The sequence below is a fragment of the Crinia signifera genome, chromosome 8, assembly GCF_055691185.1.
Source record: "Crinia signifera chromosome 8, ASM5569118v1, whole genome shotgun sequence".
Classification (NCBI taxonomy): domain Eukaryota; kingdom Metazoa; phylum Chordata; class Amphibia; order Anura; family Myobatrachidae; genus Crinia; species Crinia signifera.
Window position 1 is genome coordinate 4,092,522 of NC_139224.1, and position 26,313 is coordinate 4,118,834.

The 26,313-nt window shown below is 46.5% G+C and overlaps 1 protein-coding gene across 4 annotated transcripts in view; it reads left to right on the forward strand.

Moving 5' to 3' along the window:
• Window positions 1-26,313, forward strand: part of CELSR3 (cadherin EGF LAG seven-pass G-type receptor 3) — a 151,410-nt gene that overhangs the window by 115,112 nt on the left and 9,985 nt on the right. For 3 of the 4 annotated variants that reach the window (XM_083155599.1, XM_083155601.1, XM_083155600.1), the window contains 17 exons: window positions 714-808; window positions 2,084-2,293; window positions 2,920-3,103; window positions 3,855-4,004; window positions 4,956-5,136; window positions 6,909-7,076; window positions 11,871-11,997; window positions 12,511-12,717; window positions 14,169-14,343; window positions 15,111-15,223; window positions 16,148-16,227; window positions 17,853-17,979; window positions 19,106-19,225; window positions 20,564-20,700; window positions 21,250-21,350; window positions 21,612-21,785; window positions 25,073-25,267. In XM_083155599.1, coding sequence (XP_083011725.1) covers window positions 714-808; window positions 2,084-2,293; window positions 2,920-3,103; window positions 3,855-4,004; window positions 4,956-5,136; window positions 6,909-7,076; window positions 11,871-11,997; window positions 12,511-12,717; window positions 14,169-14,343; window positions 15,111-15,223; window positions 16,148-16,227; window positions 17,853-17,979; window positions 19,106-19,225; window positions 20,564-20,700; window positions 21,250-21,350; window positions 21,612-21,785; window positions 25,073-25,267 — 2,544 coding nt within the window. The remainder of the gene's footprint in view (window positions 1-713; window positions 809-2,083; window positions 2,294-2,919; window positions 3,104-3,854; window positions 4,005-4,955; window positions 5,137-6,908; window positions 7,077-11,870; window positions 11,998-12,510; window positions 12,718-14,168; window positions 14,344-15,110; window positions 15,224-16,147; window positions 16,228-17,852; window positions 17,980-19,105; window positions 19,226-20,563; window positions 20,701-21,249; window positions 21,351-21,611; window positions 21,786-25,072; window positions 25,268-26,313) is intronic. The other variant, XM_083155602.1, reaches the window with a different exon arrangement.

Genomic DNA, 26,313 nt, shown 5'->3' on the forward strand with positions numbered 1-26,313 from the left:
TAACCCCCATTCCCATCCATCCCTGCTCCCTATAACCCCCATTCCCAGCCATCCCTGCTCCCTATAACCCCCATTCCCAGACATCCCTGCTCCCTATAACCCCCATTCCCAGCCATCCCTGCTCCCTATAACCCTGATGTCCAGCCTTCCCTGCTCCCTATAACCCCCATTCCCATCCATCCCTGCTCCCTATAACCCCCATTCCCAGCCATCCCTGCTCCCTATAACCCCCATTCCCAGCCATCCCTGCTCCCTATAGCCATTCCCATCCATCCCTGCTCCCTATAACCCCCATTCCCAGCCATCCCTGCTCCCTATAACCCCATTCCCAGCCATCCCTGCTCCCTATAACCCCCATTCCCAGCCATCCCTGCTCCCTATAACCCCCATTCCCAGCCATCCCTGCTCCCTATAACCCCCATTCCCAGCCATCCCTGCTCCCTATAGCCCCCATTCCCAGCCGTCCCTGCTCCCTATAACCCCCATTCCCAGCCGTCCCTGCTATTATATAATGATCTGTGTATAACTATTTCCTACTAACCTACAGCCTGGCACCAGCTGCTTGTGCCCCCTAGATTCTGTACTAGTGCCCCAGACCTTCTACCAGCTTGTGCCCTGACTGCCGCTTTCCCCGCTGGCACTGTACGGAATGCTTCCTATGCTGTTTCCCTTTCCTGTGTGTGATCACATAGACATGTATGTATTATTTCCAGGGACCGCCGTGCGACACTGTGACGACGTGAAGGGTTGGCTGGAACCAGATCTCTTTAACTGCACTTCACCGGCGTTCATGGAGCTGTCGGCATTGGTAACCACAGAGGACAGTCACAGAGGGCGCATGCACCACAGAGGACAGTCACAGAGGGCGCCTGCACCACAGAGGACAGTCACAGAGGGCGCCTGCACCACAGAGGACAGTCACAGAGGGCGCATGCACCACAGAGGACAGTCACAGAGGGCGCATGCACCAGAGCGGACAGTCACAGAGGGCGCATGCACCAGAGCGGACAGTCACAGAGGGCGCATGCACCACAGAGGACAGTCACAGAGGGCGCATGCACCACAGAGGACAGTCACAGAGGGCGCATGCACCACAGAGGACAGTCACAGAGGGTGCATGCACCACAGAGGACAGTCACAGAGGGCGCATGCACCACAGAGGACAGTCACAGAGGGCGCATGCACCACAGAGGACAGTCACAGAGGGCGCATGCACCACAGAGGACAGTCACAGAGGGCGCATGCACCACAGAGGACAGTCACAGAGGGCGCATGCACCACAGAGGACAATCACAGAGGGCGCATGCACCACAGAGGGCGCATGCACCACAGAGGACAGTCACAGAGGGCGCATGCACCACAGAGGACAGTCACAGAGGGCGCATGCACCACAGAGGACAGTCACAGGGCGCATGCACCACAGAGGACAGTCACAGAGGGTGCATGCACCACAGAGGACAGTCACAGAGGGCGCATGCACCACAGAGGACAGTCACAGAGGGCGCATGCACCACAGAGGACAGTCACAGAGGGCGCATGCACCACAGAGGACAGTCACAGACGGCGCATGCACCACAGAGGACAGTCACAGAGGGCGCCTGCACCACAGAGGACAGTCACAGAGGGTGCATGCACCACAGAGGACAGTCACAGAGGGCGCATGCACCACAGAGGACAGTCATGATTGACAAGGTTCAAAGTTCAACATAAAAATGATCGACACAAAAAAGGGCAGAATACTTTTTTCAGGGTTTTTGGAGCCGAGGGCTCCGTCCCTCCACTGACAGATCTCCCTTTCCGTGAATTGGGTGGCAGATGGGTGGAGATCATGTGATTGCGTGAAACTGATACATCGCATGGCAGTGTCGTGGGCATGTAGACTCTGTACTCATTTACAGATGCATGAATACAAACGTAGAGGAGTGCGCACTCACCTCAGCATGACCTAGTGAGCAGGCTGCCGCGACACAGATGCGCCCTCTGCAGAATCGGCCCATATATATAAATATATATATATATACACCTGAGCATGATCTCCTTATTTGTTTTCATGCAACAAACACAATTTCCTTTCATCCCGTAGCTGGAGAGCTTAGAGAGGAATGAAACGGAGCTCAACACAATCGAGGCCAAGAAACTGTCTCTGCGTCTTCGCTCCATCACGGATGACATGGATCAGTACTTTGGGAACGACGTCCAGATAACCTGCCGACTGCTATCTCACCTCATGCAGTTTGAGAACAGACAAGAAGGGTTTGGCTTAACGGCTACGCAGGACGCCCACTTCACAGAGGTAATGGGGGATTAAGAAGTCGTCAATGACAGATTCGTGTCTGCGTCGTACCCTGTGTGTAGACGCTGCGGGCGCACAGTTCTGTAACCAGTTCCCAGTAGATTAGAAGATTCCCCAGCCAGATTATTGTGACTAACAGAAGGACTGAAGTCAGTTGTGTCCAAATCCACGTTATATGATAGTAACGTCCATTTAATGCTGGGAAAGAACACCCGATACCATATGGGAAAGCAGAAGTCTTTATTGTCCATTAAAAACCTTTAACTGGTTATTTGTGATGTAACATTTACAGCAGAGCCGGTTAACAGTCGCCATCAATCGGGACAGAATTACGTAGGGGTTTTAAAAGGGTACGAGTTTGGAAAAGGCGTGATTTTGCCACGGGATTTATATTTTTATCATAAAAATTGCTGCATTAAATCTTGTTACCCCCAAAAGTTTTTACATACAGTACTTATACCCTATTGAATTGCCTCCTTGGTGTAGTAGAACTACAGCAGCCATGGAGCCACCAGTGGCTAAAGTCTAGAGAACTAATCGCCGATGTGTCACAGGAGAACCGTTAAGATTTCCCAGATTTGCCGTAAATGAATACCAATGACAATTGTTGTTGTGTCCACTCACAGAACCTGCTGAGGTCGGGGAGCTCCGTCCTGGCGCTGGGTAACAAGGAACACTGGGAGACTCTCCTGCAGAATGATCACGGCAGTGCCGGGCTTATGGAACTGTTCCGGGAATACACCAGCACCCTGGCCAGGAACATGAAACTCACCTATCTCAACCCCGTCGGCCTGGTGACGCCAAACATTAGTGAGTTACCTGCAGGATTCCACTGTAATATTTCAATTCCAAAAATTCACCAAAAGTCATTTAAACCAACCGCGTTCTGCATATATCACAGAGGTCACAAATACACGGAGGTTACTGTAGGGCGGTGGATGAAATATCCACATTCATTAGGTTTGACAGTCAATAGGTCGATATCATAGGATGTTTTAACACGTGTTGTTTTCTCTTGGCGGAGTGCGTCACAGGATGTACAGTCATCACCGCTACATAAGAAATGTGTATAACTTTTGTATAACTATATAAACTGTATCGTTTTCCATAACTGTATCATTTCTGTTTCTTTATAACCATGAAATAAACCCTATGAGAATTCTTTAAAACATTTCCCAGCCCATCCCAGCAGTATTAGTTCTGGTTTAGTAAGTTAGGGAGAAATCAATGCCTGTATGTCTGACCCCTTAGAACCATGATTGAGAGATAATTTGAGTTTGGAAGCAGCGCAATAAGAAAGTTTATTAAGTCTGGCTCTGGGAAAGCATTCGCTGTCTGGAAGATGCTGGTTTCCCGGCTCCTCATATCGTCAGGTCCATGGCGTTAGCAGAACCGTGTAAATGTTATATAAGACAGTAAAGCTGTCACACGTTATTACTCAGTGTCATGGAAATGCACCTGAGATACTGTGGGTTAGTAATATCTGGTGCCCATTTATCACACACACAACTATATTGTGCTGAGGTTCTGACCGGACTGCTCTCTGCTTCTCTTCTGACAGTTGTTAATATTGAGCGTGTGGATAACCAGATCCCGCCGAGAAGACATTTCCCGAGATACCACAGTAGTCTCTTTCGAGGCCAAACTTCCTGGGATCCTCACACTCACGTGGTGCTCCCGGCATCAGTGCTGAAGCCCCCTAAGCCAGAAGGTAACGTAACCCACTAACATCCTCATTGTGTACTGTGATCTGCAGTGTGTAAGTGTGACTTCTATAGGCTAGGTGGGGAACACAATTATCGTATGTATAAACATTGATTGTGAAAAGTGTATTTTGTGATTTTTTTCTCATTCGCCGATATTTTTTTTTTGTGGACAAACCCTATTAGGTTGCCCCCCAAAAATTCACTGAAACCTCTGTGTTTTCAATTTTGCATCCGTGAAAAGCCAGCACTTATCCAGGATTTTTTTACGCTCGCCTGAGGCAGGTGAAACAATATCCCCTATAAGCCCGGGTTGTTCTGGTTTTCAGGAACAATTTTTTTCTCTGTTTTAGATCAGGGATGGGGAACTTTTGGCCATCCAGCTGTGGTTGAACTACACATCCCAGCATGCCTTGCAACAGTTTTAGCAGGGCCAAATAGCACAGTTGTAGCAGGGCATGCTGGGGTGTGTAGTTCAACAACAGCTGTAGGGCCAAAAGGTCCCCATCCCTACTGTAGATGAAAGTGACCTGTTTCAATGGGTGCAGTATGAGGGGAGGGAAGACCTAGCACAGCCTGTAAAATAACAGTATCTCACTCCAGTATCTCACTCCAAAATTAGATAACTCTCCCCCAAAGTCTCAGGTTCCCCGCTGTGGCTGATTGCCCCTAGGTGTGGGGCGACCCTGCTTGCTTGTTCGAAGCATTTTCTGAACATGCCCAGGACACTGCATGGTCACAAGAGGCTCCACTCTTCTGAGTGGTAGGTGAGAAGAGCGTTGTCAGGCCCCTACTGATAATGATGATGCAATTTTCTGCCCCTATCAGCTGTGTTGTCGGAGCGCTACAGACAACAGGAAGATGGTGGTGTCGACAAGTCATGCAACATAGGCTTAGCCCACGACATTTTTGCAATGATTTCTGTTTGATGTAATATACAATTTTTTTTTCTTTTAAAGCCCAACCAACAGTTTTGCCAAGTCCGACCAGTCCCGAAAGTAATTTAACCACAGGAGTTCCTCCACCAAAGAGAATCATCCCTGACCCAGAGCCTGTGGCTACCATCCTCATTCTGATTGTGTATCGTACCTTGGGGGACCTACTGCCAGCCCGATACAACACAGACAAGAGAGGCTTCCGGTGAGCGAGTGTCTGCAGTCTCTGATTGCGGAAGGAGATTAGTACAGTGTATATACAAGGGTGGTTCAATAAGTAAGGTAACAAGACCTCTCACTAGGGGTGGTTTAATAGAGAAAGGAGCACATGCGCACACCCCAAGTGGGGACCCTGGCCTCTGTGGCATAGTAGACTCTGTCTAGGTCTCCAAAAACATGGTACCTTCCATCTTTCCGGCAACTAATCTCATGTCACATTGGGTTTGGTGCACCCCCTAAGGGCGACATGCTTGGTCGGCCTGATCGCTGCTCATCTTGAACGTCTGTCCTGCCATTCTCACAGGCAGTGCACCAATCCCAAACCTGTCTCCATGACTTGACTGTCCACCTAAACAAGTTGGTGATGAATTCAGCTGCCTATATACCCGACGCACATATCTAATGACACTTAGCACCTCAGTGTGTGACCATGTGTCCACCAGCCCCGACTTCTTACACCTGATGTTGGGACAGTAAGACCGATATGAGGGGCAGGATAATGGCTGTGAGGGGAAGCAGAGGTCTACCGGCAATGGCGAGAAATTAGATTGTAATAGAGAACATTACACACGTGAGAGGTCTTGTATTATTCTGTAAATTTCCATCCTTTATAATGTACATACTGTACCTGATACTTGTAGTTGTCGGTCTTAATGATGTTGACATTTTAACCATGTCAGCATCATCAGTCTTGACCTGTTGTCGACATTGTGAATGTCGTAATTGTGATCATCACCTTTATGGCTACATATCCTGTGTAAGGTTAATATTACTTCATTTTATAATGCAGAAAGTTAAAAGTTAAATAAGGTTTAATGTTGTAGGTCCCTCTGATGGGAAAAGTTCCCTTCCGATCTGTAACAATTTGTTGTGGATTATTCACGTAATTGTGGTTCTGTGTATTATTACTGTATGTTGTGTTAAGGTAACATGATATGGCTAAGTTACAACGTGGCTAAATTACAACGTGGCTAAGTTACAACGTGGCTAAGTTACAACGTGGCTAACTTACACCGTGGCTAAATTACAACGTGGTTAAGTTACAACGTGGCTAAGTTACAACGTGGCTTAGGGCCTTATTTTGGTTCATTCTTTCTGACAAAATCCTTCTTAGATGGGCAAAACCATGTGCACTGCAGGTGGGGCAGATTTAACATGTGCAGAGAGAATTAGATTTGGGTGGGGTTTTACTTTAAATTGAGATCTATATTGCAGTGTAAAAATAAAGCAGTCAGTATTTTCCCTGCACAGAAACAAAATTACTCACCCAAATCTAATTCTCTCTGCACATGTTACATCTGCCCCCCCTGCATTGCACATGGTTTTGTCCATCTAAGAAGGATTTTGTCAGAAAGAATGAACCAAAATAAGGCCCTAAGTTACAACGTGGCTAAGTTACAATGTGGCTAACTTACAATGTGGCTAACTTACAACGTGGCTAAATTACAATGTGGCTAAGTTACAACGTGGCTAAGTTACAACGTGGCTAAGTTACAACGTGGCTAAGTTACAACGTGGCTAAGTTACAATGTGGCTAAGTTACAATGTGGCTAAATTACAATGTGGCTAAGTTACAATGTGGCTAAGTTACAATGTGGCTAAATTACAACGTGGCTAAGTTACAACGTGGCTAAGTTACAACATGGCTAAGTTACAACGTGGCTAAGTTATAACGTGGTTTCCGCATACAGCAAAACACATTACTTAAATTTTTTGGTTAATTTAAAAATTGTTCAAACGCATGAAATATGTCTCTAGGCTACCGAAGAATCCGGTGATGAATTCGCCCATCGTCAGCGTTTCCGCCATCCGAGATCAGACCTTCATCCGGGGAACTCTGGAGGGGCCGCTGATAATAGATTTCCAACTGCTGCAAACAGAAAACAGAAGTAAACCAGTCTGCGTACAATGGAACCAGTCCAGCCAGTAAGTTGTCTCCTCTCTCTATCCTATGGCTGGTCTCATTGTGTCGGAAATTATATATCTAGAGCAGTGATTTGAGCAGTTACCATGTGTGCCACACCACTGTGCTTTCTACAGTAGCTGCCCACCTGCAGTAGCTGCCACCTGATAAATGGCGTGCATCAGTACATGCCCGTCTAAAACAATTTAAGATATCACATGCTTCCTCTTAACTATTCTGTAGCTCAGTATTATAAGGAGCACAGCACCCTTATAGGTAACTGAGCAATCAATTAGTCATTAATAATCAAGTAATGTGCCCTGGTCCTGTCAGTGGCTCAGTCTCATTGTGAAATGTGCATTTAGATCACCATGGATTGTTTTTATGACCTACTTACAGGGTTGTTGTGAGATATGCTCACTTGGCGTAACGGACAGGTAAATGTTCTTTTGTTCGGCGTGAATTACCCCTTGTACATGAATTTGCTTGAACGTTGCTATTTTCAGGTGTATATAATAAATTGTCTACGTTACCGCTATTGTGCTACAGAATTGTCCCCATTAGACACCCACCAGCTGTGAAGTACTCCAAGGATACTAGACTGTAACTATTATATGTATTGATTAAATAAACCCATGCATATATTATTGCTTGGTAAAAGTAAATAAGTGGGAGATGTATCAAGCCATGGAGAGAGTTGAGGAGTTGTCCAAACAACCAATCAGCTTTTGTCATTTATCTAGCACCCATGATTGGTTGCTTTGGGCAACTTCTTCACTTTATCTCTCTCCAATGATGGATACATCTCCCACTAAGGGTTGCAGCCTGCTATAGACCCATACAAGATTTATGTTCCACCATAAGTAGGACTTCTACACTTACCACAGAAGCCACAACCTCGTTACCCTTAGATCTGGAATCTATGGTATAAATCACGTTACTTACCGTGCAAGGAACAGAGCTTGCAATTGAGTAGCTTCAGGTGTTTTGAGAATATGGGGGAAATTTACCAATATGAAAAACCTAGTTTTTCGTATTGGTATTTTCCCTACGACTGCATACGACTGTTTAAGTCGTATGCAAAGTCGTGTTCCGGAGGATCAGTTACAAAGCAGTCATATACGACTGCTTTGTAACCATCCGATGGTGTAATGATTCGTATTAGCGGCCGTATATACGGCCGCTAATACGAATTATTTCTAGCAGTCTGCACGGATCAGTCAGATCCGTGCAGGCTGCAAGGTGTAAAAAAAAAATAGAAAAAATAAATAAATAAAAAAAAAACCGGCGTGGGGTCCCCCCCACAGCCGAAACCAGCACCAGGCTGAAGGAGCCGGGGCCGGTAATTAAAAATCAGGGAACCCGACAAATAGGGGTTCCCCGATTTTTAACAACCAGCCCCAGGCTCCAGGTCCGGGGCTGGTTCCCAAAATACGGGGGACAAAATGAGTAGGGGTCCCCCGTATTTTAAGAACCAGCCCCAGGCACAACCAGCCGGCAGGGTAATGTCACAGCCGGGGGACACTTATAATATAAGGTCCCGCGGCCAAAACATTCTCCCTACCGACCAGTCAGCCTGGCCAGGGGCCCTGGGGGAGTGGGGACCCCCCCAATGAAGGGGTCCCCCCCCTCCAGGACTTACCTGACCAGGCTGAAGCCTGGTGCTGTCCTCGATGCCCCTGGGCGGTGGGCATCGAGCTGATAAATGGTGTAAAAAAAAGATGAACCTATTGTTTTTTACTGTGGCACTACAAGTGCCAGCAAGCCTCCCCAGCAAGCTGGGACTTGGAGAACCACAAGTCCCAGCCTGCTGGGCATTAAAGGGCCCGCTGGCACTTGTAGTTCTACAGTTAAAAAAATAGTGCACAAAACACACTGACACACTTTTAAAATAAAACTTTATTACACACAAAGCCCACACATACTAATACTTACCTATCTTCTTCCCATAGGTCGCCCTGGTCCTGTGTCGGCGTCTTCTGGTCCTGTGTCGTCTTCTTCCTCCATGTCGACCGTCGCTGTCGCCGTCCGGATCCGACGAAATCCATTTGGGAAGCTGTGGAAGGAAACCATACTCACCTGTCCCAGCGCGACGTAGTCCAGGTAAGGGTCTTTGCAAAAAAACAAACCGACACCCCGAAACCAGACCGGACTGACGGAGACGCACGGTGTTTACATCGTGCGGCTCCGCCTCCCGAATGCCGCTATTGGCCGCCTTGCGGCCTAGCGGCCAATCAGGAGCCGCTAGGCCGCAAGGCGGCCAATAGCGGCATTCGGGAGGCGGAGCCGCACGATGTAAACAAACACACGTGCGTCTCCGTCAGTCCGGTCTGGTTTCGGGGTGTCGGTTTGTTTTTTTGCAAAGACCCTTACCTGGACTACGTCGCCCCGGGACAGGTGAGTATGGTTTCCTTCCACAGCTTCCCAAATGGATGTCGGATCCGGACGGCGACAGCGACGGTCGACATGGAGGAAGAAGACGACACAGGACCAGAAGACGCCGACACAGGACCAGGGCGACCTATGGGAAGAAGATAGGTAAGTATTAGTATGTGTGGGCTTTGTGTGTAATAAAGTTTTATTTTAAAAGTGTGTCAGTGTGTTTTGTGCACTATTTTTTTAACTGTAGAACTACAAGTGCCAGCGGGCCCTTTAATGCCCAGCAGGCTGGGACTTGTGGTTCTCCAAGTCCCAGCTTGCTGGGGAGGCTTGCTGGCACTTGTAGTGCCACAGTAAAAAACAATAGGTTCATCTTTTTTTTACACCATTTATCAGCTCGATGCCCACCGCCCAGGGGCATCGAGGACAGCACCAGGCTTCAGCCTGGTCAGGTAAGTCCTGGAGGGGGGGGGACCCCTTCATTGGGGGGGTCCCCACTCCCCCAGGGCCCCTGGCCAGGCTGACTGGTCGGTAGGGAGAATGTTTTGGCCGCGGGACCTTATATTATAAGTGTCCCCCGGCTGTGACATTACCCTGCCGGCTGGTTGTGCCTGGGGCTGGTTCTTAAAATACGGGGGACCCCTACTCATTTTGTCCCCCGTATTTTGGGAACCAGCCCCGGACCTGGAGCCTGGGGCTGGTTGTTAAAAATCGGGGAACCCCTATTTGTCGGGTTCCCTGATTTTTAATTACCGGCCCCGGCTCCTTCAGCCTGGTGCTGGTTATGGCTGTGGGGGGGACCCCACGCCGTTTTTTTTTTTTATTTTTCTATTTTTTTACACTGTAGCCTGCACGGATCTGACTGATCCGTGCAGGCTAAAACGCAAATAGAACAGGAAAATGGTGTTCTATTTTCCTGTCGTATTTGCGTGGGTGTTTCACACCACTAAGCAGCCGTATTGTCAGTACGGCTGCTTAGTAAATCAGAAACCACCATTCTTTTGAATGGTGATTTCTGTCGTATCCTATCGATGGTGTAGGGCATTCGTATTTGTAACTACAAATACGAATGTTCCATCTTTAGGACTACGAATTGTTGTATTTTTGGGATTGTAAATCCCGAAAATACAAATTCGTAAAAAAAAGGTGTATTTCTCCCTACGAATACACCTTTTTTCTACGAATCCATTTTGGTAAATGTCCCCCTATAAGTCCACAGTGAGTATTGTAAACTTGCCACTAGGAGGCGCCATTCCATTACTGCATGCATTGATTTTCACAATCCTAAACCAACACAGTATAATACCCCTTTCAGACAGAAAAAAAGACCCGGGAATTTCCCTGCTCTTGCCGTGTCAACCCGGGTTTTTCTTCTGTCTGAAAGGGTCAACACGGGTCTAAAGTTCCGGGACTTCGACCCAGGTATTTACCTGGGTTTTTCCCATGTCAGACACATGTTTGCGGCTGTGTGAAAGGGTCCGACCCGTTTTTTTCTCCCGACTATTAAAAAAATCATGCTGATTGGCTGTGCAGCATGGCGCTGCGCGATTGGCTGATCTTTTCAGCTTCCCTGATTGGCTGAGCGGGCATGGCAGTGGCGTGCAGCGCAACACTGGACAAAATCAGGGCTCTCCTCCAGTGTGAATACCTGCATCGAGTGGAAGCCCTCTCCACCAAAAATTGTGCCTTCCTCCTCCTGGCATAACACTGTGCCAGGTAGCACAGTGTAAGCATCTGCATAATGCTCTGATTTGCTGTAAGCAGCAAAACACACAGAGCACTCATGACCTCCAGGTTCTGCAACTTGTCAGCCATGTTTAATGCAATGCAGTGAGCAGTCACCTCCCACTTTTCATGACCTCATCTCTGTGTGCCTTTAAAACTGTCCTTTTCTTATGACACACAGAGATTTGCAGGAAAAATCCAGCTTCTGTGTGAAAGGGGTCGACACGGGAAATACCCGGGTTTTTGCTCCTGTGTGAAAGGGGGTCAGCCCCTTGCTGCCTAGTTGTACCCGAGTTTTTGTATCCGGGAAATACCTGGGTTTTTGGGATTTTTCTGTCTGAAAGGGGTATTAATCACATATAATAGATGACATATCAAACTCAGTAATATGCATATGGTATTAGACTTTTCCAAAATGCAGGACCGTGACAAGCAACAAATGACATCATGACCCCACACAGAGGAGAATATGTATCAAAACTTGGAGAGAGATTAAGTACCAATCAAGCAGGCCTAACTGCCATACTACGAGTGGTGTTTGTAAAAAATGACAGTTAGGGGCTGATTGGTTTGTACTTTTTCACTCTCCGCTTTATCTCTCTCCAAGTTTTGGAACACATCCCCCAGTGTGGGAGAAATGCTGCTGATATTTCGCCCCCACCAGGCCATAACGCCTGTGCTGCATTCACTTGTGTTTCTTTTTGTGTTTCCAGAATAGATCCGCCTGGGAGCTGGACAGCCAAGGACTGTGACCTGGTCTTCAGGAACACCACGCACGTGCGCTGCCAGTGCTCCCAGTTTGGTAGTTTTGGGGTTCTCATGGATGGGTCCCATCGAGAGGTAAATATTTATTGGCAGCCCTCGCATGCTAGTCTTTACATGAATCATAAAATATAGGTGGCACCTACAGTATGAAGAATTCACCTATCGGCGTCACAGCTGAATCCAGAATCAGCCAAAGAGGAAGTGCCTGCTTCATCTCCTTCACCAGCACCAGCCCTCGGGGAACCGCTGTGGCTAGAGACAGGGTATATGGTCTACGCGCTGCTCTGCCTTAGCGCCACCCTTACTGTACTCATATTATGTTTGCTCCTGCATTCTGCCTAACGTGGTGCAAGTGTCGGCTCTGTATACAGATGTGTTTTATGGTCAATCACAGCTTATATACACTAAGCCCGACTCAGCAGCAACCCATGTCAGTGTATAGGATGCTCTCTGCCCTTATATACACTAAGCCCGACTCAGCAGCAACCCAGTGTATAGGATGTTCTCTGCCCTTATATACGATGACTATAATTGTGTGATCATTTCCTGGTACATTATTAGTAAATCTGCATTGTTTTGATGATGCAGCAATTGGAGGGCGACCTGGAGACCTTGGCCATTGTCTCCTACACCTGTCTGTCCATCTCCCTGGTGCTCCTTGTGGCCACATTTACCATCCTCGCCGCTCTCAAGGGGCTGAAATCCAACACCCGGGGAATCCATTCCAATATCGCCTCCGCGCTCTTCTGCTCCGAGCTGGTGTTTCTACTGGGCATTAATAGCACCGAGAGCGAGGTAAGAGTATATAGGCCAAGAGCGGACGTCTGCATCGGTATATAAACGTATTCTAGGATCCGCGTGCCAGCTTACAGTATATATTTATTTTTTATTTATTTACAGTTTCTTATATAGCGCAGTAAATTCACTGTCACATTATAAAGATCTACAGGTGAATTGGATAACGGGACATGTGTGGGGTCCTGAGGGACATGTGTGGGGTCCTGAGGGACATGTGTGGGGTCCTGAGGGACATGTGCGGGGTCCTGGGGGACATGTGCGGGGTCCTGAGGGACATGTGCGGGGTCCTGAGGGACATGTGCGGGGTCCTGAGGGACATGTGTGGGGTCCTGAGGGACATGTGCGGGGTCCTGAGGGACATGTGCGGGGTCCTGAGGACCATGTCTGGAAAACATTGGTCTATAAGAACAGATCATAGATTTGTTTTTGAGAAAATAAAAAATATTTTTGGTTTGTTGAGGCAGTGTTACATAGTGGTACGTGATACAGCATCATTTGCTAAGAAGCGTTTTTTTTGCTAACGCCGCCTGCTGGCTAAGCCCCCCCCCCCCTTCCCCCACCGTTGAGCTCCACTCTGCGAATGGATGTGTACACTACACTAACTACACATTCACATGCGAGCGTACGGTCACAAATCATTAGATGCTCGTCGACCGTTGAATGATTTTTCTGCCTCCGCAAATAATAGTCAGTCTGGACGGTCTTATCTTTGTGTCGCTAGTGTCTGAGAATGGGGCGTTTGCTGACGTCATGTAATGTCATCTGCCCTCCCTGTGCAGGCTTCAACACGACTGCGTTCATATGGGGACGGCAGTGGGCTGTCCACCCACTGCCCGTCCTGATGTCGGCAAACACCTAGGCGACTGTGATAATCACCGACGGCGTTCGCACAGCGGCTCTGCACATGCGTATATTCACTGATACGCATGTGCAGAGCCGCACCATCAGTCCATGGAGCCGACGTGAATCACCCCAGAGTTGGAAATGATAGAACATCCGAGTACCAAATGGAAAACCTGCAATTTTCTGCCCATTCACAGTTTTCTGCAATATATCTGCCAATTACGTCTTTAAACTAATAGCAGGCTGCAACAAATGGGCCCAGATTTAAATATCATGTTGGGAATCATTAGTCACATATTTAGAGACTAGTTAGAAGCACCTGACGAGATACATATTACATACATCGCATATACCCTATGTGGGGCGTACCGCACCAGTCTCCTCTCTCCAGGCGCTGGTGACGGGATTTGTTCTACCTGTATTACGATACTTACTGTCTGTCATTATCAGTGTGGGACACAATGTTTTAGACATAAACCCGCTACTAGCTCCCCATCTATTGCACTGGACATTTCTGGCTGATGGTTTATGTCAGTGCAGACTATTGTTGTTCTATGCTATCATCATATAACACATCCTGGACTCTGTCGGTTCTCTGTTCCCAGTTCCTCTGCACTGTGATCGCCATCCTGCTCCATTACTTCTTCCTGTCCACCTTCGCCTGGCTCTTTGTGGATGGGCTCCATATTTACCGCATGCAGACGGAAGTCAGGAACGTTAACATTGGCGCCATGCGCTTCTACCACGCTATTGGTTGGGGTGTTCCAGCCATTATCACAGGTATGTGAGGAGTTTTACTTCATCGTTCTCTTACTTAACTAATTATAATATTGCTGGGACTTTACAGAACTTTGTTTCTTACTGTAGCTTTATTGGTATTCATATATTTCAATAGTCGAGCACCTGTGTCTTAATGAATATCTCAGTCATTTTGATTTAATCACCTGTGCTCAAGCATTTACAGTATAGCCTTAAAACCTGGACTGTTGGTGTTTTGAATTTGTACATTATACTCCTATTAGTTCCCAGCCTGTCAAAATGATGGAACAGCATAAAAGTTATGTCAGTGCACTTCAGTTGCTCTGTCGGGTGCCACCTAGTGGCTGCTGGGGCATTTAACACTTGAATTCCCCCCACAGAGACTAGGAACAGTGTTAGCTGCCCCCCCAGGGCCTGTCCTCTGATGAAACTCCTGCCTTTGAACCTTCCCCCGCAATGACGACATGCATCCGTTTTGAGAAACAAAGTCCTTCGCCGCCGACATACGGTATCAGACTGATGCCGTCCTGCGCCCGTATTTGCAGATTCAGTTCATGCAGTACAGGTCCAGCACATACGTAATGTACCAAACATCTGTACTCTGCACTATGTGCCCCATAGCTTGCAGCGTGAAACACATGTGATGAGGTCGCCAGGTTCAGACATTACTAATCGAACGTATTGTACAAGGAGCCTTCTGTAGTTTGGAGAATGTGGATTTTGTGTCTGTGCCTGTAATTCAGAGAGATTTTAGGGTTTAAATGTCTAATATAAGTCTTTTCTCACAGGTTTGGCGGTGGGACTAGACCCAGAAGGATACGGAAATCCGGACTTTTGTTGGATTTCAATCCATGATAAACTAGTGTGGAGTTTTGCTGGACCCATCGCTATTGTGATTGTAGTAAGTATTCATTCTATGCATAGATATCATGTTCTAGCATGTCCCAAAATATATAACTTGAAGATGGCATTCAGACAATCTGGTGGATCCCCCAAATGCCTTGCTCGCTCCCCCAGCTTCATATCTCCGAAGTGCGGGCTCCCTTCAGCTCTGTGAGCCAATGGAGAGCACGCAGCCTTTTCAGTTGTAATAAATGATCTCCCAATGGATGCTGATGAATGTTTACCCCTGGCCTGGTTTAATAACCCACTATGAGGGCACATTGTTCCGCTGCCCTGAACTGCTAATGTAAGACATCTGAATGCAGAAAGTGGAAGAGCACAATGAAATGTTTTTGGTTTAACAACGTGGTTTTATCAGTGAGGTTACACTGCGCATTTCACCAAACCCATATGATGCTCCACGCATTTCACCAAGGCATATGATGCACTACTCATTTCACCAAGGCATATGATGCACTACTCATTTCACCAACCCCATATAAATCACAGTGCATTTTACCAAGTTATATGAATCACCACGCATTTTACCAAGTCATATGATGAACCACGCATTTTACCAAGTCATATGATGTACCACGCATTTTACCAAGGCATATGATGTACCACGCATTTTACCAAGTCATATGATGAACCACGCATTTCACCAAGGCATATGATGCACTGCTCATACCACCAACCCCATATAAATCACCACGCATTTCACCAAGTGATGTGATGAACCACGCATTTTACCAAGTTATATGAATCACCACGCATTTCACCAAGTGATATGATGTACCATGCATTTCACCAACAAGCCATATCTTGAGAAATCTTATTATACAGTGACATGCAGAGCATCGCTACTTTATAGGAACACACATTTTCTTTTAACTTTAATGTACCAGTTATTTGAAGCATTTTATTCTTTGCTTGGTTTCAGCTTAATGGAATTATGTTCCTGTTGGTGGCCAAACTCTCCTGCTCCCCGGGTCAGAAGGAAACTAAAAAGAAGTCTGTCCTGTAATTATCTCAGCACTCTTTTCATTGAGGGCATGTTATGTATATACAGCATGTATGTTCCGTGTATACAGAATGCATGTTCTGTGTAGCTGGTCTGTGAAGTCTACGGATGTAGCATGGTTTGTGGCAGTCAAGATATTGGCGTTCAATATACCGACACCAGCATCCAGACTGCCATCAGAACACTGACACTGGAACTACAGAAAGAATCAGGATGCCAGTGGAATACCGACAGCTAGCATCCAGATCGGCAAGTATACAGGGTGGGCTAGCATGCTGCTAGGGAAGGAGGGTTAGGGTTAGGCAGCAGTCGGGGGACTTATAGTTAGGCTGTGGGGTGGGGAAAGTTAGTGTTAGGCTGTGGTGGGGAGTAAGTTTATGCACATAAAAGGGGGTTAGGGTTAGGAAGCAGGGTGAGGTTTAGGCACTAGTGGGGAGGGTGTGGGACAGGATGCAAGGGGGGAGGGTTAGGGATTGGCTGCTGCGAGGAAGAGGTTATGGTGAGGTGGGGGAGAGTATGTATTGTGTGTATATTGGCCTGAATAATCTCACAAGCAGTGTGGTGTTTCCTCATGGGTGTGTCTACAATGTGACACACCCATGAGGCCCCATAGAGCCTGACCATCTGCATAAGGGCTATTTCCCTGGAGATCAGTGCATGTGCAGTAGACCCTGGAACAATACCATATTCTACTCAGACTTGTATCTCAGAGAAAGAGGGTAGCCCACTCAGAGCCTCCACATGGGCCCCTAGGAATTAAATACCCTACAAACTAATTTCTGAGATATCCAAGATTACTTTTGTGAATATTGTTTACAAAGTGAATTTCCCTGTAGACCACTCTATGTTCCCTGACCTGGACTGTGTTTTAGTTTGGCTGCACGTGCAGAGCTGGTCCTGCGGCATCGGACGCAGTGTGGCTGCAGATGTCTGGGGATGCCTTTCTGCAGCCATTTGGGGGTGGAGAGGGGATCTTTTTTAGAAAATAGAGGCATGTCAGCCCTCATTTTGAGGCATGCCATGGCCAAATGTTCTAGCCTCAACTGTCCAATGGCGAGGCAGATGCTGAGGTGGTGTCTGATGCAGGAAACTCCTCTGGGGAGACACTTGGGAGGGGTGGGGGCATCTCAGTTCAAATGTTGACACCTACCTCATTTACATACCTCCTCACATCCACCTCTGGTGGGGACTTAGCACTTTAGCAGTGTGAGTAATGTATGCAAGTACTGTAGGTAGATGGGATCCCCGCGCCACAGTTTTGTTTCCATCCGTTTTAACCCTTTGAGTGCCAAGTGTATTTGTCCAAAAGGGTGTGAAAATTGGCAAGCAAACATTTGTATTCATCATAATGACCTGTAATGTTACCTTATAGAGGAAATATAATCTTTTTTACACAACTTTTGTATTTGAATTTATATAACAATGTTGAGCGACGCTGGAATTTTTAGCAGAAATTTTGCCGATCTCTCACAAAGATGTTGGCACTTAAAGGGTTAATGCCTGTCCTCCACACTGCATGCTGCAGAACATACATATGGAAATAGTCATGTAATGTATCCGTGTTCTCTTCCCTGTGTAACCTCTATGTCCGTGCTCTTGGCACCTCCTTCCTATCTCCCTGTAGCATGACCTTGCGGAGCTCCTTCATTCTCCTCCTGTTTATCAGCACTACCTGGCTATTCGGTCTGCTGGCTGTAAATAACAGTGTTCTGGCCTTTCACTACCTCTATGTTCTCCTCTGCAGCCTGCAGGTAAAACCACCTCGTACCTCTGGAGGCGCAAAGACGATCTTCATTTATTTCACATTGCTGCTAGCCTGTGCTGGTGACAATGGGTAGGCAACGTGCGGCACACCTACAACTACATGTCCCAGCATGTTCTCAACACCATTTTTTCATTCCCTACGAGTAATACTATGCAGGGCATGCTGGGATGTGTAGTTCCGAACCATCAAGGAGTGTTTCACATTGCCTAGCTCTGTTTTAGCCTCTGCCTTCTGTAATCTACCAATCTACTAAATAATGTTATGTGATTTACAGTAAGCTGTTCCCTATTTGTACGGATGTCAGTGATCTGGTACTTGCTGCACTGTCAGCCAATAGCTGCATTGTATCTGCCCGTGTTGTGCATCTTGGCCAATTATTCTCCTTTCTGATGATGTCATCTCAAGATCTCTGTGACACTGTTACTGTCCTAGTAATGGTATTGTCCAAGCTGTCCCTGTTGTAGGGGTTACTGTACACTCAGCAACGCCCCTTCTATAGGAAATCTCATCATGTGTGTTCTCAGATGTGCTGTATACATCTTTGTGGCCTCCTTTTGGTTACTTTTGCTATGGGTTAAATGTGCAAAATCTCTGACTCTATCTTTAGGGAGCTAACAGTAAGAATGGCTAATGTTGGCTCTATAATGCGTGTGACCAGCTGGGCTACCATGCATGGAAATTGGCTAAATCCTGCTCAGGAATCACTGCAGGTAGTCGAACCTTCCCCTTTGTGTCAACTATGTCCATCTAAACAAAAATTCCACCAAAATGTATTTTCCCTCTAAATAAATAGTCTGAGAGTAAGCTCACGGTCACTGAGATTTGGGGGGCTGTATCCTGCAGAGGGGACAAGCTCCCTCTGAATTGTGACTGCTCTGGAGCCCTGCGCTTGCTCTCTGTCTGTTGGTGGCATGGTCGCAGTGGCTTAGAAAGAAAGGCTTGTTACCCCTTGGTGCTCGCCAGCGCTGCCACCTTTTCGTAAAGTTAAATACGGAGCAAAAAAGCAAAACTAAGGACTCTAGCAGGTATTTCCAGCTCAGGTATAGCCGAACTTGTGTTCCTTTTATTCTGTCCTATAACTGAGCAGCTTGTTCTGTGTTCCTCATACCTAGAGTTTGACTGTGCTGATTCTCTTCTGCATCCTCAACGAAGAGGTACAAGAGGCCTGGAACGTTGTGTGTCTTGACAAGAAAAGCCAAGGCGAGGACACGTCTAGACAGGCACCGATGGGGGTAATACACCGTTTCTCATTGTACTAGTTGCCCCTTATTTCTGAGTACCTAATGCAGAGCTGGTCAGTGTTGTGGATGTATCACATGTGCTCTTGCATTGTGCATGGGTCGGAGCTGAGCACACGGGTCTGCGGAACATGCAGAGTCACACTCATCTCCCCGTGTGGCTGAAAGGGCGTAAGGTGGTAACAGACGGAAGTTTAATGAGCACAGGATGAAGTGGTGACCCCAAGGACAGAGCTGATGTCACAGCTGACTCCTAATGATAGCGGCTCTGATACCAGATGTCACCCATAGACGGGCACAGCTCCGCATAGGGCAAATATGGGCAGTCTTGTACATGCACGCAGTGTGGTGTGATCGCGGATGACTTTCTCTAGACTCATACCCTTTATGCACCCGGGGGGGGGGTCATTCCGGTTCATTAATTAAAAATTTTTTTTTTACTGCGCGTGTGCATTATGTTTTATGTGCATGTGTCGGCGTCCCTGGGCGAACGGACTGGGCGACTTGCATAGACACTGAGCCGTTCACACAGAGCAATGCAGGCCTGGGGCGGCGGAGTCGGGTGTCGTCCATGGGAACGCCTAGCGTTTCATGGGCATCCCCATGGAAACGCTGGGCATTCCCATGGGATTGCGGCGGGACGAGGTGTACCGGGGGCGGTTGGCTGATGTCACAAGACATATCTTCAGCTAGAACGCGCAAATATAAGTCAGTCTCCACTAAATTATATTTGCGAGCCCTGGAGAGATCATTCGATGGCGGCCATTGAATGATTTGTTCCGGCTGTGGGCATGGGTCTTTGGTGAGTTGCGAGCTTCGTACCTTACTAAGTCAATTAGAAGCAGGGCCTGGATGTATCCAAAATTGTCACTTGTTACTATTACATAGGGCCAGCCGGAAGACCCCATGTAATCTAATTTTATACATGACTGCATTTGTTTACTATGAATTAAATATTAAATTTAATTTTTTGGGGGAGAGGGGGTAAAATTTGGTGACAAACTACTACTTTGTTTCTTATGCTCAGTTCTGTCCTTACTTGACTTGGGCAGGTCTGTAACTGACCTATTCACATATTTATAGCACTATACAGGTAGCCAATCACATTATTAGGAACTTTGCAGGGTACAAGATACAGTAGCCAATTGGGTGCATGTCTGCATAGCTAGAGTAATCTTCAGCCAATCAGAGTGCTAGAACAAGGTCAGAGTAACCTGTAGCCAAACAGAGCTGTAGAAAGTGAGGGGTTGAGACCAGGCTGTAGCCAATCAGAGCATAGAACATTATACTTGTTAGTTGCACTAATATGTTCTTCATAACTTTTACCTCTAGGGGCCCAATGCCTACAATAACACAGCGTTGTTTGAAGAGAGTGGTCTGATAAGGATCACATTAGGAGCCTCCACCGTATCATCCGTCAGCAGCGTGCGCACTGCGCGCACCCACTCCAGTCACAGGCCCTATCTGAGGTACGGTATCTTCACATCCAATACCTTCCGATAGAACTGAATGCTGGTGTAAACACCAAAATGGCGGCCTCCACTTGGTGCTTATAGTGATTAAAGGCAGCCTTTACCTTAATGACTTTAGACGTGGTATTTATCTGATGTTATCATTTCTACTGTTATTCTCCTAAAATATTCTCAGGAGGAGAAGGGTCAGTAAAGATGTGATGTAAGAACATTAAACATCGACTGATATTTCCATTAATATATAACGTAACTCTGTATAAGAGAAAGGGATCAAATAAAAATACCTCTGACACTACCAATGTTCAGAACCATTCATGGATTTTAATGAGCCTCATGCCTTAGTGCCAACTAAGGCCTCTTGTAAATAATTAGGCTCCATTCTCATGAAACTTGGCTCAGTCCACAAAATGGCTGCCGCCCGTCTCATCTCAGAGTGGGCAGCAGGTGAAATTTTGTTGTTTTTGTGTGTGTTGTGGGCGCGAGACCCAGGATGAAATCATTAATGACATATTAATTGTGTCTTTCTTCTTACTGGTTACCCTGTAGGGAAAATATTGCTGCTCGCCAAGGATCGGCCAAGGACCATAGTCATCATTCGGGTCCTACTGACCTAGACGTGGCCATTTTCCATCGAGATGCAGGAGGCGGTAAGAACAAGTCTCCTAAATTAGTTTCCTAAACTCCGTCAATAAATCCAGATTTTAAGGATGTTCATACTTGAGTCCAGGTGATTAAATTGAATTGACTGAGGAGGTACTAATTAAGTCACCTCATGGTCCAATCATGGATAGCCTTAAAACCTGGATTATTCCATAAATGTCTCTCTGGTGTTTGCAAGAAGCTGTGTCTAAGATTAAGAGCACGAAGGAGAACAGAGTACGTAATAACATTAAAACTGTTCTCAATAGAACAAGATTCTGATTCGGACAGTGACCTGTCGCTAGATGAGGATCGTAGCCTGTCTATCCCATCATCGGAGAGCGAGGAAAATGTCCGCCCCCGTGGCAGATTCCACCGCCAGTTCAAACGGGCGGCTCACAGCGAGAGGCTACTCACCAACCCATCTAATCACAACCCTAAAGGTGATCTCAGCATTTCACATATATCTTCTGTAGATGTTTCTGGTCCATGTTAGGTGCAGAGCCGGCCTTAGGCATAGGCAAACTAGGCAATTGCCTAGGGCATTTGGAATGCCTAGGGGCATCAGCAGCTTCTGCTGATTAAAATGATATGCAGCATGCCTATATTCTGTATGTGAGTGAGGCTGTATCTGCATATGAAATAGTGTATTCATGGAAATCACTGTAACATAGCATTCCGTATGCAGGTACAGCCACAGTCGCACACAGAATTTAGGCATGCCCTGGGTCCCCTCCCCTTAAGTGACAGCAGCAGCTGCAGCTCTTCTCCTCTGCCCAGCACACACTGCTTTGTGCTGGGTTGCAGTGTGGCCATGGAGGTGCTTAAAATACAATATTTACTCAGGATTTTTTTCTAAGGGTATAATGTGAATATTGTGAGGAGTAATAAGGTAAAGTGGTACTACTGTGTGATGTAATGTGAATAAAGTTGCACTACTGTGTGGCATAATTTGAATTGGGGGTATTATTGTTTGGCCATGCCCCTTCCCAGCAAGAACATACCCCTGTTTGGGCTGAGCACCGAATGTGTGCACTGTTTCTATTAAAAATATTGCGGGTAGGAGCACCAAAATGATTACTGCTATGATGAGGGTTAATGGTGCTGGGAAAGGGGAGCAGGGTCAGAGGCAGAACTAGTGGCGGTGCTAGGGGACACCAACCAAAATCTTGCCTAGGGCATCATTTAGGCTAGGGCCGGCTCTGGTTAGGTGGGTACAGATTACTTGGGTTCGGGCTTGGGGGTGCTTGAAGGGCGCAAGGTTAGAAATCCAGAAGCAATGTTTCGCTTATAGTATTTCTACTGGCACTTTTAATAAGGATGTGGCCAAGCCCTAGCTCGTACGTATGCCATTACCTTGGCAGATAGATTTGCAGAGTTCCAAACACCTTTCCCAGAGATCAGGTCACACTCAGAGTACCAATATTTGGGTTACTGATCCATGTTGACAACACTGAGGTGTCCTTCAGTCCACAAAACGACTGCCTTTACTTTTACTGCGTCAAGGGAACAAGCCCATTTTAAATGGTGTTTTTTTTAATCCAGTCCTCAAGCACCACAAACAGGTCATATATGTGGATCTCTTTAATTACTTACAGGTGAGTTCATCTATTTTGCTGCAACAGTAATGATCCCACCTGTTTATTAGACAAAAATCCTCAAAGCCTGACCTGTTAGGAGTGTTGTTGTTGTTGTGTTTGAGAACCACTGATCTGAATGAGTAAGTCTCAAGTTCCAACACTAGGACTGCACCAAATCCAGGATTCAGTTTGGGATTCTGATGCATATTATGGGTTGTTTGATCAACTGAATCTAAATTCTATTTACCCTGAGGTTTGCTGTTTCTATCTTGCTTCACTTGCTGAGTGTAAAACCCTTTCCTGCACTGCAGAGCCCCGATAGTTTGTATATCTGGTTATTCTCTCTTTACCCAAGCCTGTTACCACTGTGAAACCCCACTCAAGGTAGAGCACTGAGGGGCAGATTTATTAAGCTCGGTGAAGTGATAAAGTGTCTGGTTTTTATCACCAGCCAATCAGCTCCTACCTATGTAGTTACAGGCTTGGTTTGTAAAATTACACGTATGAGCTGATTGGCGAGACACTTTGGGTGACATTCAATAGGGAGTGATTTGTTTTTTTGGGCGACTTTTAGCGTAAAAACGGCCGAAATTGGATGTTTTTCCGAAATCGCCAACTTAATGAGATGCGAATTGCGGCAAAAATCGCACTTTTTGCCGCGAATTCGCGCATTCTGAAGTGGCGATTTCCCAATTCGCATCCAGATGTTTTCCCATTGAAAAAAATACAATTCGCAAATTTAATGGGGTGCGAATTTGGAAATCGACAAAAAAAATGTGCAAAAATCACCAGAAAAATAGACCAGGTTCTGACTGTCGAATTTGTCATAATCATGCACAGATCTTTGCGATCTGTGCATGGTTCTGGTGTTAAAAAAAAAAATATTAAAAAAGTTTTTAAAAAAAACAGCGTGGGGTCCCCCCTTAAGCATAACCAGCCCCGGACTCAAAGAGCCGGTCCTGGTTTCATAAAATCATGGGGCTGAACAAATAGCCTTCCCCGGGATTTTATTAAACCAGCACCAGGCTCAAGGGCCGGTCCTGGTTCCCAAAATACGGGGGACAAAATGAGTAGGGGTCCCCCGTATTTCAAGAATCAGCAACGGGCCCAACCAGTCAGCAGGGTAATGCTTTTTATACAAGTCCCCCCGGCCAAAGCATTCATCCCCCTGACCGGTCAGCATGGGCAGAGAAGGGGTCCCCCCCTCCAGAACTTACCTGCCCATGCTGAAGCCCGGGGCTGTCCTCGATGCCCCTGAAATATGGGGGACCCCTACTCATTTTGTCCCCCGTATTTTAGGAACCAGGACCGGCCCTTGAGCCTGGTGCTGGTTTAATAAAATCCTGGGGAAGGCTATGTGTTCAGCCCCATGATTTTATGAAACCAGGACTGGCTCTTTGAGTCCAGAGCTGGTTATGCTCAGGAGGGGGGACCCCACGCCGTTTTTTACACTTTTTGTTTTTCACAAAATCGCACATTTCTGAAAATGTGCCGATTTTCATGACTGAATATCGCACTATATCGCACTTTATCTCGCTTTTTTGGCCGCAAATTCGCATCTCATTAAATATGCGAATTCACAGCAAAAGTGCGATTTTTAAAAAGTGCGATATAGTGCGATTTGGGAAAAAAGTTGCATTTTGAAAAAAAACGGTCATTCCACTAAATCTCGCCCTTTATCACTTCACCGAGCTTAATAAATCTTCCCCTGAGTGCCACATTGCATTTCCCAGAATAGTGTTAATAAGATGGCTCATTTATATACCGTGCTTAAAACACAGGAGATCATTCTGTAAGGAGTGATAAAATTCATGAATGATAACACATTTTTGCATATGAAAAATGGTGCTCCAACCAATCAGCTCCTAACTGCCATGTGTTAGAATAAATGACAGTTGGAAGCTGATTGGCTGCAGCACCATTTATCATACGCAACAAGTTTTATCACTCACAGTGAGATTTATCACTCTTTCATAAATGGGCGCTAAAGTCATATGCTCCCTCTAACCTGGCCAATCCGGAAATGATAGTCTGGAAATGATACAGCATACAGTATCACCAATAGCAGATTCTCAGAGACTCTAGAACACGATATATAATGCACAATGCCACTGTGACGCTTGCTAAGTAGAACCCCTCTTTTCTCGCAGACATGGATGGCAATGATTTGATGTCCTACTGGCCGGCCCTGGGTGAGACAGAGGTTCAGCCAAACTCACTGCAGAAATGGGGGTCTGAAAGGAAACTTGGTCTTGATCTCAACAAGGATGCGGCTAATAATAATCAGCCTGACCTGACCAGTGGGGACGAGAACTCCCTCACACACTCCCATAGGCAGAGGAAAGGTAACCAGGTCTTAGTGTAATGCAGAGGGAACGCCGCATGACCATCGTTTGCTACTGGTGCACGTATACTAATGTCTAGAGACAGGATTATATGCAACATAAAATGCTTGAAATATGCATGAAAAATACTTAAAATATGCATGAAAAGTATTAAAATATGCTACATTAAATAATAAAAAAAAGTAATTTTTTACTTGTTTATTTAAAAATCAACATACAATTAGTTGCAAATAAACCTCAAAAATAGTCCCACAGCATCCGCAGATGTCTAGTGCTGTGCACAGGATTTTTTTTCCCTGGCTGCTACAGCAGACTGCAGCGTCCAAAGCTCTTCTTGGATCAACTACACGGACCCTCATCTCCAGCGCTGATGGATCAAATGTCAGCATAGTGTGAGGGCGGAGCAGTGGAAGGCTTCCTCCCTGCGCCGCATACTCACTGTGAAACGCCATTTCCTCTGCGCCGCGTGATGTCACAACCCTTCTGCCCGCCTCCTCTGCTGCAGAAGTCTGTCTCTTGGTCTAAAGTCCCAGGCAAGGGGCAGGCAAAGGTTCAGGAGCTTCGTAATGGCATCCGCCCCTACTGACTTTTATCAACATGGATTGGCAGCCTAGAGCAGTGTCGGACATAGCGTACATCCAAGGTTCCCCACTCTGCACACATATTGCCCCAGCCTGCACACTCTACCACTACCTGGCCAGCAGCAGCAGAGCAAAGCAGTGCTGTGACTCACGGGTGGGAAGGGGGCAGGGCCTAAAATATGCACCATCACTAGATTTTAGTTAAAATATGCAATAACCAGTGAGAATGGGCAAAATATGCAAATGCATATAATCCTGTCTCTACTAATGTAATTTCCTGTGTATACATGTAGCGTATCGATGCTTTTATGCAGTGATCATGCTAATTAATATGTAAAATAAGCAATGTGTGATTTAGTGACCGCTCCTGTGCATTTCAGAAAGACTTTTTTATCCTCGCTACACATACAGATACGTCCTCAAACGTTCTCATTTCTGCAGTCGTACCAAGCAACCGCTGTTAGC